At 44.8% G+C, this 12,698-nt stretch overlaps 1 protein-coding gene across 3 annotated transcripts in view; it reads left to right on the top strand.

Moving 5' to 3' along the window:
• The first annotated feature begins 1,060 nt into the window (after nucleotides 1–1,060).
• LOC118209322 (transcription factor IIIB 90 kDa subunit-like) overlaps nucleotides 1,061–12,698 on the top strand; it is a 59,158-nt gene continuing 47,520 nt past the window's right edge. Inside the window, exons 1-4 of one of the 3 annotated variants that reach the window (XM_035384553.1) lie at nucleotides 1,061–1,310; nucleotides 2,072–2,289; nucleotides 7,529–7,609; nucleotides 11,321–11,494. In XM_035384553.1, the coding sequence (XP_035240444.1) occupies nucleotides 2,106–2,289; nucleotides 7,529–7,609; nucleotides 11,321–11,494 (439 nt within the window). In that variant the 5' untranslated portion in view covers nucleotides 1,061–1,310; nucleotides 2,072–2,105. Of the gene's footprint in view, nucleotides 1,311–1,480; nucleotides 1,798–2,071; nucleotides 2,290–7,528; nucleotides 7,610–7,865; nucleotides 7,988–11,320; nucleotides 11,495–12,698 lie in introns of those variants that run through there. The other 2 variants (XM_035384562.1, XM_035384569.1) reach the window with 2 other exon arrangements.

Here is a 12,698-nt window from a genome sequence, read left to right as displayed (position 1 = left end):
AATGTCTATATAATACTATTGTGTGTCACTGATTCTGGAGAACTGCAGGGTCTGCTTGTCAATCGCCAAAGCAATTCAAACTAGGGCTGGGCTATATGTACAAAATCAAATATTATGATCTTTTTGACCAAATACCTCGATATCAATATTGTGATGATATTGTGGGGATTACTATTGGTACTTTCACAAAATTACACAATGAGATTTTTGATAAATAATCATCAGTAATGCCTATGTAATAACTAAGTGGGTAAAGGCAAATAATAGAACAGCTAGAACAGTCAGGTAAGTTCAGAAAATTACATCACTTTACTGTAATGCTGCCTTTAAAACCAGGAAAAGACAACACTTAGCCATATCACGATATTACGATATACAAAATCCCAGACGATGTGTAGTCTCATATCACGATATCGATATAATATCGATATATTGCCCAGCCCTAATTCAGACCCAAAAAACCAGGGGAGGTATAACTTAACTGCTTTAATTGATCAACGATATGCCGAAAAGCAAAAAACAAAAAAACAACGAAAAAAACCCATAACTCCAGAAGCAGGGTTGTAGACCCCTGCTCAAGTACAAGTCATTCAGTTAAAAGCAGTAATCTGTTGGATTGCACAACAATTACTATGATAGTCTCTAAAATGAACTATAAATTTGGATTAGTCGATAAAGTACCTAGTTGCACCGCCCATTTTTGTTTTATGAAACATCACTCTCCCGTCACTACCCATGACATTTTGACGAGCGAATGCGTACCGCTAGCCCTGAACCGATGCTCGTGAATTGGATATTGCATACCACGTTTCAAGGCACGTCATCTAATGACTCAGCCCGCAAGAACTTGACACAAGGGGATACTAGCATGGTCGTATTAAGAATTATTTTAAGCCCTTGACATGTTAAGCAATGTTATTATCCTAATAAGTATTATTTACGTCCATAATGTGACAGTTTTCTTAAATTAGCTACCATCAAAGACAATACCCGTATTCACATAAACACAATTTATTATTCTCCCCCTCTGGTTAATATTATTTGGAACGTTCCACTTCAGAACGCAGAGCGACACATGTCTGTAAAGCTCAGGAATACCTATTTCTGAATGGATAGTTGTGACTGAAAATGCTATTTGTTCTGTTAAGAGCGAAAACACATAATACACACCCAGCGTTGTTTAAAACATAACTACGTAGCATAAAAGTGTATACTCCCTTTTTGCTACACAAGGCTGGGTGCCTGCCTAAACCACGCGAGCATATCTGCCGGTTTATATTTGCAGGAGTGAATTTGCGCATTCTGCACCGGTACGTATTTAACATTTTTTGAAAACAATTAACAACATCATGGTAGTTAACATATGTAAGCATTTGTCTCGTTAACTTCGGCTAAGTAAGAACTGTGATACATCGGATTGACGTTGTTTCTTCGAAGTAGCAAGTTGGTTGGTTGGCTATATAGCTAGCCGCGTTATAAACAGCAAACTGGTGGCGTGAAAATTTACTTTTATTTCTTTTTCAGCACAGCTAACTGCATTAACCTGACATTGATTGCTGACAAGAAGTGATTTAGCTAGCTATCCAATCACATCACAGTGTATTTCACAAGCTAACCTGCTCACTACCCAAGTACCTACCTAGCTAATGGTAGCCTAGTAGTCAGCACAAGAATGTACACGTTGATGCCTTGTTAACATTACGTTACATAGCTCGCTACACTGTCGCAATTTCAGAAGCCAGACGTGAATAAAGAATGATAATCTAGCTAGCGAATGCTTTGACTACTCACTGGATGGTACGTGAAAGATGTAACAAAAACGTCTAAAACCTTTAGGCACCTGGAACTTGATTTACAGTCAAACAGCAACCACGTGACGAGGGTAGAAAGTTGCTATTTCCAGTCTGAGACTAGTACCACCACGTTGTAATGTGGCATGGGATTTGTTTAGATAGCACGAAACAGTCTGAAAGCGAGCGTGGCATGAAAGTTGGCCACACCGTGGGTAGATGTCTTGTATAGATATATCGTTAATATATTCTCACCCGTTTTTGTCCTGCTTTGCAAACAGGTTTCTTGTATGCTGAGAACATAAACGTGTCACCATGAGCTCCCGTCAGTGCAAGAATTGCGGCTGCACGGACATTGACATTGACCAGGCCCGAGGCGATGCCGTCTGTATGGGCTGTGGCTCAGTGCTGGAGGACAATATCATCGTTTCGGAGGTGACATTTGTGGAGAACAGCGGTGGGGGTTCGTCGGCCGTCGGTCAGTTCGTCTCATCAGATGGTAAGTTCTCTGGATGTTTGCTTGGCCAGGTTCATACAGCTTTCCATCTGGAGAGGGCAAAAGTGATGCTATCCTGGTCAAGGGACCTGGCTTCTAACTAGAAGGCAGCTAGATCAGTTTGTTGGTGTATGCTGTTTGTAGGCTTGGTACATTATCCAGATCTCTCCTCTAAATGTTTAGATCTATTGAGAAGTTATGTCTCTAGACAATTTTTCACTTCTGGTAAATAAAGGAGCAAACCGGAAATGGCAAAGGCTTATGAATATGGGTTCCCAACTTTGGTATAAGTTTAAAGAAATATTTTGTCTAAGAATGGTGGTGGTGTATGTAAATTTAGTTATTAATTGCTTCTGTGAAATAATAATTTTGAGCAATGCAATTGCCTACAATCAAACTATTTTGGCCCACCTCACATAAACCCAGATAAACTTGATACAAACCCTCAAACTACCAAGTTCAGATGATAATGCTCCACAGATGGGCCACTGATTGGGATGCATGGGTCCTAAACACTGAGGGGACACAGTCCTGTCCGGCTATGACAGAGGAAATGGGGGGTCGGGGGGTACCAGAACTCAGTGTGCTCACTGCTTCCCCCAAATCTACTCCTCTGGCACATAGGCTGACGAGCACCAGTCCAGCAGGGTCATTTGAGGACTGGCCCTCTCGCCTGATCTTTTAGCTGACTGTGCATGTTGGGAAAAGGGCTGCTATGGTGGTGTTTTGTAATGGCAAATCTCTTCTTTAAACATGATGCACAGAGCAATAGGAGTCCTGTCAGTCACAGTGGCCCTGTCAGGACAACTGAACTATAGAGCTGTCATTAATAAGAATCTCCTTTTTGGCATTTATTTATTCAGTTCTTTCATTTTCGGCCTGTGGGGAGGGGGATGAGTGACATAATGAGAAAATCATAATCATTTTTATTCAGTTGAATTCAATAAACTTTGTATTCCATAGGGGCAATTATGAAATTTTCAAATTAAGTAGGATTTGATTATAGGTGTCAATTCACTGTGTTTAATTTTAAGTGAGATTATTTATAAATCCTGCTGAAGTAAATTTCTGTGTGTTTGCAATAAAGAGAAACAGGTGCAGCACAGCTCTGTGTATGAAACTGGAGGAGTGAACTAATGTATACTGTATATACAAACATGTTGAAAATAAGAGTAATAAGATAGATAGACATGGACCAGAAGTGATGTCTTCAGACTGTCCCCCTGTAATACAGCTGTGCTGTGAAAAGTTCACTTCAAATTGTGATGCTCTATTTTTAATATTTCACTTTTTTGTTGTCACCTCTTATTAGCTTTGATTAATGGCACCAGTTCCATCGTATATGAATGCCACTGACTGCAATTTATCAAAGTGAAACTTCGTCCATGGTGAAGTGGGCACCCATGCTTTAAATAAATCATAAGGATGGATGGCTGGCTGGCGTATCAGAAAGTACCCATTTTTCCTGCAGTTACTGCATTTCAGAATTTTCACCCAAGCCGAAAGGAAGCAATTTGTGAAAATGTTAGTTAAGGTGAAAATCAGTGACTGTATGACTCAAAATGATTTGTTTAATGTGTATTGTGCATCCAGAGTAGGTGCTTATTTAAAGGCTCTTAATCTGGTTTATTAAGTTATCCTTTGACTGCCAATGGCAGCCAGTGCTGCAGATGGACGGTAGAGATGCTTTGGTTTTACTACGGAGGCCAGGCAGTGCTTGCAAGCTTCATATGTGATGTAATGAAAATGGCACAGTTCTATTATAATGAATGCAGTTCTAAAGCATGTTGATCATTGCCTGTTTGTACAGTGTGGGTCAGTGTTATTAGGTGTACAAATAAGGCAGATTACTTCTGCTTGTTAATAATAGGGCCATTAGGCAAATTGTTTTAAAAGTACAATATGTAGTTCTACAGTGTGATAACACTTTACTGCAGCAGTTGCCATGTAAGAAACCCCTCAGATACACCAAACAGCATCAATGTCACCAAATCTAAGAAAGCAGAACTTATAATGACGAGGTCGCCAACTCTAAGAAACCCCTGTGACGCAACCAGCAGCGGGAGTATCTGAGTGGTGAAGGAACGTGTGTAATCTCACCCAGTTCTACCGGAACAGGATTCATTTAATGATATCTTGATTATCTGACTCCAAAATAATGTTTTAACCTTTCGTCTGTACTAACAGTTGTACATAGATGGAGGAGACTGCTTTCCGCCAGTAGTGTGGCTCTATATGGATCGCTGTCTATCTTGGTAGATGTGGGTGTGTCTCTGGCTTGTGTAACCTGCATAAATACAATTGTGTATCCTGCTACAACGCTGGTGTATAGGCAGGTGACTACGGGGTGCAGGTATCCTGAGTTCTGTTTGTATGTTAGGACCATAAAAATGCTGGGTGTGCAGTGGTAAGAGTCAAAGTGGAATGTCAGGTTAAAGTGAATGCAGTTTATAGTACCGTTTGTTAACAATGGCTGGATAGTGGATACAATGGTGCAATATGTGTGCGTAGTGAGATGGCTATATACATATGCATATGCACAGGAGACCATGTTGATGAGTCTCCCTGAACCCATTGTATGGTTCCCCTTATATACTCAAAAGATAAAAGCAAAATACCAAGTTGTCAGATAAAAACGGTTGACACGGTAGTGCACTGCCTCACAGCAAGGTTTGAACCTCAGCCTGGGGCTTTCTGTGTGGAGTTTGCATGTTCTCCCCGTGTCCGCGTGAGTTTCCTCCAGATACTCTGGTTTCCTTCCATAGTCCAAAGACTTGCAGGTCGGCTAACTGGAGATTCTATATTGCCCCTAGGAAATTAATGTGAGTGGTATGTGTGCCCTGCGATGGATTGGCGACCTGTCCAGGGTGTACAGGCTCCAATACCCCCCGCTGCCCTGACCAGGAAAAAGCGGGTATAGATAATGGATGGATGGATCAAATAAAGACACAATCATGACAAAACGGTACAGATCAATGATCCTGCAATGATCTCAGTGAGCATGTCGCACTGGGTTAACCTTGGTTTCTGGCTGGGCACATCCTTAATAGTCAACAACTTGCTCCCCATGACACTGACTTTCCAACTACACAAACATGATTAAATTGTATTTTGGAGAACCTCATAATGTTGGTCCAGTAGGAGGTTTTGCAACCGAGCACACTGTCTTTATCATACTTGCTGACTCCCTGTCAGAGCAGTAAACAGAGTCTGTATTCCTTTGGGGGTCTGATAAGAGGCAGACTGCTGTGAACTGCCCTAAATACAAAACTGCATAAACAGGATTCACATTATTTCCCTCCTCATTTGACTGAATGTATACATTAAATGTAAGATGGCCAAATTCTCATTTTCCCGACAGTCACACCTCCAAAACATTCAAACTTGATATTTATATCTTGAAATACTGCTTTTAAAGTATCTGTAAGTACAATACAAGAATGTATATGCAGTATTTACAATGTACCTACATCTGCAGTCACACTGATACTAGGTTCACTTCATATAAAGGGTGTAACAGTCTCAATTTATGTAGTCAGCTTTCAGTCTCAGGGGAGAGCGTTTTTTCCTTTTTCCTTTCCTATAATCTACCAGCAGAGGGCAGTGTTTTACTATTTAGTGGTTAACATCAGAGCACAGAACTAAATGCACTCTGTTTTAATATAGTCGTTCTTTGAATGCTCATTTTAATCACACATAAACCACCTGTTTATATGCCTGAGTGCATCTGTGTTTAATGTATATGTATGTGTGTATTATACACAAACAATATATACTTATATTAATTTTCAGTATTATTCCATATAGTTTTTAGTGTGTGATATGCGTTTGTGTACACAAAAAAGTTTGTTTGCTTAAATTATTTAAATTTGTCAGGCCTCCCTGAAGCTATAGAATACATTTCTTTGAAATTGAGGTTTATGTAAGGAAACTGGGCTGGACAGTATGAGTGCAGCGTTCTGTTTTTCCTGATTTCTTTGCCTGAAACACATTAGACTGGAGACGTGGTCAGGGCTGCTGTATGCAGAGTTGACTGTTTTTTTCAGGATTGCTCATCAATTTCAGGATTCTTAGTGCAGCAACGTTCTGTTGAGCTGATCTTTAAGTCATGGCACTTTACCATTCTTCTGGATAAAGTCATTTAGGCCTGCAAATCACATTTCTAAGGAGCCTAGGTGCCTGAATGCTTAAAATCTCCAGCCTGTAGTACTTGCTTGTATCCCCACTGAATGTTGTGAAGGTATTGCCAAATGCATTTGTATAGATCAAACTGAATCATATAAAGTGCTTTTAAAATTAGATTGTGGTGAAAGGGAAGCGTTGAAAATCCGAGCTGGCTTTTATATTACATTAGATATGTAGGCTTGCACATTCAGATGAACTTTGATAGTAGGTTCAGATATTAGTTTTACATTTCTGTTCAGCTTTAAACACCATTCGTATTAACCGTATTCGTATTAATAAACAGCGCACAATCACTGTTAAGCTGTACCTGTTGTTGCAGATCCAAAATTTTCCATTTTGAACACAGACCGAAACATTTCCCAACTCCTGTACAAGCATGTTTACTGAAACACAGGGGGCCCACAGGACTGTCTTACCTCCTCTAGTTTTCACACTGTACACTGGTCATCTGACACCGCAAGCAACAATTGTGAAATATGGGGAGGACACCTTGGTTATAGGTCCTATGTCAAAGCTATATTTGAAATAGAGTGTGTGTGTGTGTGTGTGTGTGTGTGTGTGTGTGTGTGTGTGTGTGTGTGTGTGTGTGTGTGTGTGTGTGTGTGTGTGTGTGTGTGTGTGTGTGTGTGTGTGTGTGTGTGTGTGTGTGTGTGTGTGTGTGTGTGTGTGTGTGTGTGTGTGTGTGTGTGTGTGTGTGTGTGTGTGTGTGTGTGTGTAGTCACCAGGAGAATGACTGTAATGTTCTTTTCAACTTTCAGCCAATAAATCAATTCTTATGTCAAGGAAATTGTATATACTGCCTATGGGTAGTATATACAGTAATTGCACTCATTCACTGGTGTCAGTCATTACAATACAACAGTGATTAATCACAACTGACTGCCATATGTTGAGTAGAGAGCGTCTTTGTTGCATGGATGTTTTTGTTCTTATGTCACTGTGTATTTATGATGTGACCGTTAGACTTTTTACAGTTGGGGTTGTCTGAGCATTTCTCGAGCCCTTAGTCAGGGCGTAGTGCGTGTCATAATCTCTGCCTCCTGTGCGCCCCCTGCAGGCGCGGCCAAGGCCATTTCCCTGGGAACGGGGTACCATGCGGGCATGGAGAAGCAGTCCCGGGCTCAGACGCTGCAGAACGGTGAGTCCCCCCCTGCCGTTCGCTCGCCGCCGCCGCCGCCTCCTCAGGGAGAGCAGAGTCTCTCCCCACAAGCAGGCCTCAGGGGGGAGGCCTCTGAGATCACCTTCCTGTGAATCCGCCCAATCGGCAGCGAGTCGCACCTGGGCCCCGCTGTCTTCCCCGTGAGAATACTACTGGTGCTTTTAACTGCATGTGACTAAGCTCTCGGCCATCTGGGTCACAGGAGAGAAATTGCAAAGTGTTTGATCTTTTATAGGATTAAGCAGAGAGGAAGAGGGAGAGAGAGAGGGTCACTCAGGGTGTGCAGGAGAGGAGATGGATGAGAAAGTAGACAGGAGACCTCCTGAAGAGACCTCAGAGTTTTCCGCTCTGGCTCAGGTTTGGCCTTCGCCTGGTTTTTACGTCCCAGAATGCTGTGCAGTTGTTCCGGTGATGTCACTGCTTCTTGTTCATTAGACTTTATTGGCTAATGGGAAGACATTAGATAGATGATACTTAGAGCTTTGTTATACAGGTGCTCACAGTGAAATGTTTCTTGGTGTCAAATTGTCCATTCATGCACAGTACTCATCCGGTCTACCCTTATTCTCATGTTAGGGCTGAGTCATAAAAGATAACGGTAATTATTTAAATCTTTTCTGCCATGTGGCCTATTGGCTTTTTTTCCTTAATAGCTGACAATACTACGGAACTTCAGAGGCCATGTGAAATATTTCCAGAAGAAAAAAAATCACCACTGGTATCTGTTCAGTGTAGAACTGACAGCCAATAGACAGCAACGCTGTGCTTCCATGTGATAAAATGATGTGGTTTTATTGATTTGGTGGAATTTACGTGAATCTGCTTCTGATCGGCTGTCGCATCAACGCCCAATAAATAGGACTTGTGTTTCTCTTTCGCTGCAGAAGTATTTCACGTGGCCTCTGACATTTGGAGGCTCACTATTGTGTCAATATGACTAAGGAAAAAAAGACTGAAAGGAAAAGGCCTTGGTACACCATGGTGGCGATGATTGATTGTTATTGTGCTAAATAAACTATAGATATTTATCGTACTTTATCTCCCTGCTCTATTGCAGTGTGTACGTGTAGCATTAGTGTCTGAGAGTAATTCACACTTTCACAGTCTGCTTTACAGAGATCAGCTTCCAACAGCTGTAATGCTGGAGTAATTATTGGACCGGTGCCTAACTGGGTGCGTGTCAGAGGCGGTGCACGCTCGTGCGTGTGCGTGTGCGTGTGCGTGTGCGTGTGCGTGTGCGTGTTTATGCCTGCGCGCATAGGGGCAGAGCAGAGTGGGCGGGCGTGGCAGTTTGTCACGCTGCGCTGGAAGGTCCGCAGAGCGCCGGGCGGGGCCTCGTGAGGGAGCGACACCGTCCGCGAGCGCGAGCAAGCGAGCTCCCGCCCCCCGCTCTCTCATCACGTCCGCCTCTCACCCGCGCAGCCCTCCCGTCCGTCTCCCCGCCAGACGCGCCAGACGCTCCAGACCGCTCGCCGCGCCGCCGGACCCGGCGCGTTCCCCGCTTAATGCCGTGGAGACGGGTCTGGAGCCGTAAAGCAGGGCCTGGCAGCGGTAATAAATCGGGCAGGGAGGCGGGGGAGGCGGGCGGCGGCGTGAAGGCCACAGTCTCTGAGCGGGTCTGATGGAAAAGGTCTGTCTGAGACGCAGAGACGCTGCACCTTCATCACTGACACAGGACCTGCTGCTGCTTCCTTCAGGGATAAATACATCGGGGTGGAGATTTTGGAGACGGATGGTTAAAATGGATGTTGTGCTGTGTAGCACTGTTTTGTGTGTGTGTGTGTGTGTGTGTGTGTGTGTGTGCAAATGTATGCCTGTTCGTGCATATGTGTGCAAATGTATGTGTGTGTGTGCACACGTTCGTATGTACACTTGTGCGTGCGTGCGTGTGTGTGTGTACACCTGGTACTCTGTTGGAGTTGCTGATGTCATGCTGGCTGTGTGTGAGCTCACTGTCTGGTATGGTCTGGCCTGTGCAGCAGCTGATTCATATCCAGGGTCAGCTGTGGTCTTCCCTGCTAGAGGCTGTGTAACCATTCCCCCTGACCTCCACCCAGCCTCTATACCCATTCCCCCTGACCTCCACCCAGCCTCTGTACCCATTCCCCCTGACCTCCACCCAGCCTCTGTACCCATTCCCCCTGACCTCCACCCAGCCTCTATACCCATTCCCCCTGACCTCCACCCAGCCTCTGTACCCATTCCCCCTGACCTCCACCCAGCCTCTGTACCCATTCCCCCTGACCTCCACCCAGCCTCTGTACCCATTTGACACATCACATTGGGAAAAGAGGGAGATTGGTAATAAGGAAACTCTTTCCCATGGTTGTCCAGCATATTCCCTGTTACTGTAATTATGAGTGGAAGTGAATAAACAGGGATAATAGACCCTCATTAATCACTGGGATACTGAGCCCTTAGTGTCTGTTTATATAACTCCACTCACGCAGGCGAAACCCTATATGCGGTTCTGCAGTACAGTTAGCTGATTTCGGGCAGGTCGCTGGGTGTATTGTTCCAAGGCTAAACAGGATCTGGAGGAGAGGAGCTCTGAAGCGATTCTCCGTCGGGTCCCGTGGGCGCAGCCTGTGTCCCCCGTGCCATTACGTAATTCTGGCCGTCCCGCCGCCGTGTGCGGTCTCCACCGTAAATCCGCCGCCGCTCCAGAGCGGGCCCGCTCGGCCAGAGCCCACAGTTTAAGACGGTCATCACGCAGGCTTTAAAATAAAGAGATTACCCTTTAAGCCCTTAGGGTTATTTCAGGTCTCGACTTTCCACCATTCCTCCTCTCTGCATCCTGGCTCCACCTTGAAGACGCTGCCCTCCCGGTGCTAAGATGGGACTAATCCGCTCTTTCTGAGTTCTAAAATGTACCTTGATACACTGCTAGTTTGGGAGATCCTTTCTGCAGTATGTCATTAGTACAAGTAGTATTTTTACGAGTATTTTTATGTCAAGAAATAAGTGGCTTCATTTACGTAGAATGTCTGAAAATGCATCTCTGAAAATGTCAGGTGTACACTCCCATTAGAAAAATCACACAAGGAAAAATGTACTCATAAGTTTCTAAAATACAGTTGTGAAAATGCAGCCTTTCAACTGATGCAAGAGAGCCCGTGTGTTCACACGTAAGCCAAGACCATACATTTTTTAGCCCCTTTATACATCATTGTTAGCATTTGCACCTCTTAAAAATAGGCAGGCCTTCGCTTGTCGAAATGAGAAGTTACTTGGAAATAAAGGCGTGGAGGACAGGGCTGAGTAATATTCAAATGCCGTGTCACCTGTGTGTTATACAGCTGAGGGGAGAGCGGTGTCAGCTCAGCTCAGCTAAGCTGTTGGGAGTCTCTCAGAAGCACGCTAATGGCTCGTTACCACCACGGCAGCGCCTTGGAGAACGCGGCTCTAGATCACCTGCGTGAGGCGCGTGTGCATGCAGGCCAGACCTGGGTCAAATACGTATTCGTTTTGGATTCAAAAACTTTTCTGTGCTCTGTTGATCCTGCCTGGTGTAATTGAGCCTGCCAATATGACCAGAAGGCGGGGTTTGCACTTTTTGAGAGTATTTCATTGGTTCCAATACACCAGACAAGATCAGTAAAGCGTAGAAAAATATTTGAGTCCAAAACAAATACGTATTTGACCCAGGTCTGGTGCGGGCGCCTGAAATTGCGTGCGTCTCGTCCGCAGGGAAACGGCAGATCAACCACCTCGGCCACCAGCTGCAGCTGAACAAGCACTGCCTGGACACGGCCTTCAACTTCTACAAGATGGCGCTGAACAGGCAGCTGACGCGCGGGAGGAGGACGCTGCATGTGATCGCCGCGTGCCTCTACCTGGTGTGCAGGACCGAGGGCACGCCCCGTATCCTTTCAGCGCTGGTAAAGGGGGCGTCACCCTGAGGGGTGGGTTGGGGCGGGGGGGAGGGAGGTGGTAGTGGAACTGACTACCCAGAGCTTCAATGCAGGGGGGGCATTCAAAAGGCCTGGACTAAAAAAGCCTGGACTAAAAAGTTTGCTTTCGTCTACAGTTTTAAGGGCACCCACAGAGACTGCATATGCACAGGGCCCTAAATTTTGTGGTACACCCCTGGCTGCTATCACAGTGTCATGCTACCAAATTTGCCGTGGCTCGGTGTCACGCCGCCAAAGTTTTCCCAATGAAAAGAGCGCCGGTAGCAGCCAGCTAAACCACCGTTAGCTGAACCACCGTTAGCAGCCAGCTAAACCACCGTTAGCTGAACCACCGTTAGCCTCGCTCTCGGGAGCTCTGGGCCTAATGCAGTGGCCAGGGCTACGCTAATAAGTTAATGAGTGAAGGTTTTATGGTGAATCTGTCTGGAGTGAGTGAGTGAGTAAGAGAGGAGCACAGAGGGGGCGTGAGTAATTCCTCTGGTCTGCACTCATCTCCCCGGCCGTCTCCACCACTTCCTGGGACCTGCTGGGTTCCTCTGCCCCCGGTGGCTGTGACCAGCTGACTCACTGCCTAATGGTCTGAGCAGACCCGTCCCCGAGTCTGGCACTGCCCCGGTAGACAAACAGGCCCTGTAATCAAAATCATGTGGAAGCTTATCACAGGGTGTCTGTGCTGCTTGTGAGATTTTTCCAGATTTTCCAGATTGCAATTCCTTATCATGAAGTAATAATAATGATAATAATAAATAAGACGAAATTCGAGAAATGTGGACTTTGGTGACTTTGGGGTTGGCATGTTACTTTTATACATTTTTCTTTGAGTAAGATAAAAGCAAATCAAAAGGCCTTTGCATGGAGCAGTGTTTAGAAATGGCAGCCCTGTTGTGTTTTTCCTATTGGTAATCAGCATTCAGTGTGCTAGATCTAGCAGACGTGGGGAGGGGGGGAGAAATCAAATTTCACTCAGAAGTTGCCCGATTTATGGGACGTGTGATGATTCTGAAATGAAATAAATTGTGCGGATCCGTGGGAGTTGCTGTAACAATTAGGATTAGATTGATTGAACATGTTTATAAAAGCTGCTTTGTTTCCTTTAAATTCACCGTGAAAGCCTCCCCAGCAGATGCTGTGGGAGAGTAAAGTGTGTGGTAGGG

This window comes from Anguilla anguilla, chromosome 1, assembly GCF_013347855.1.
Source record: "Anguilla anguilla isolate fAngAng1 chromosome 1, fAngAng1.pri, whole genome shotgun sequence".
NCBI lineage: Eukaryota > Metazoa > Chordata > Actinopteri > Anguilliformes > Anguillidae > Anguilla > Anguilla anguilla.
The sequence above is the reverse complement of the archived record's forward strand: the minus strand, read 5'-3'. Positions and strand labels throughout refer to the sequence as shown.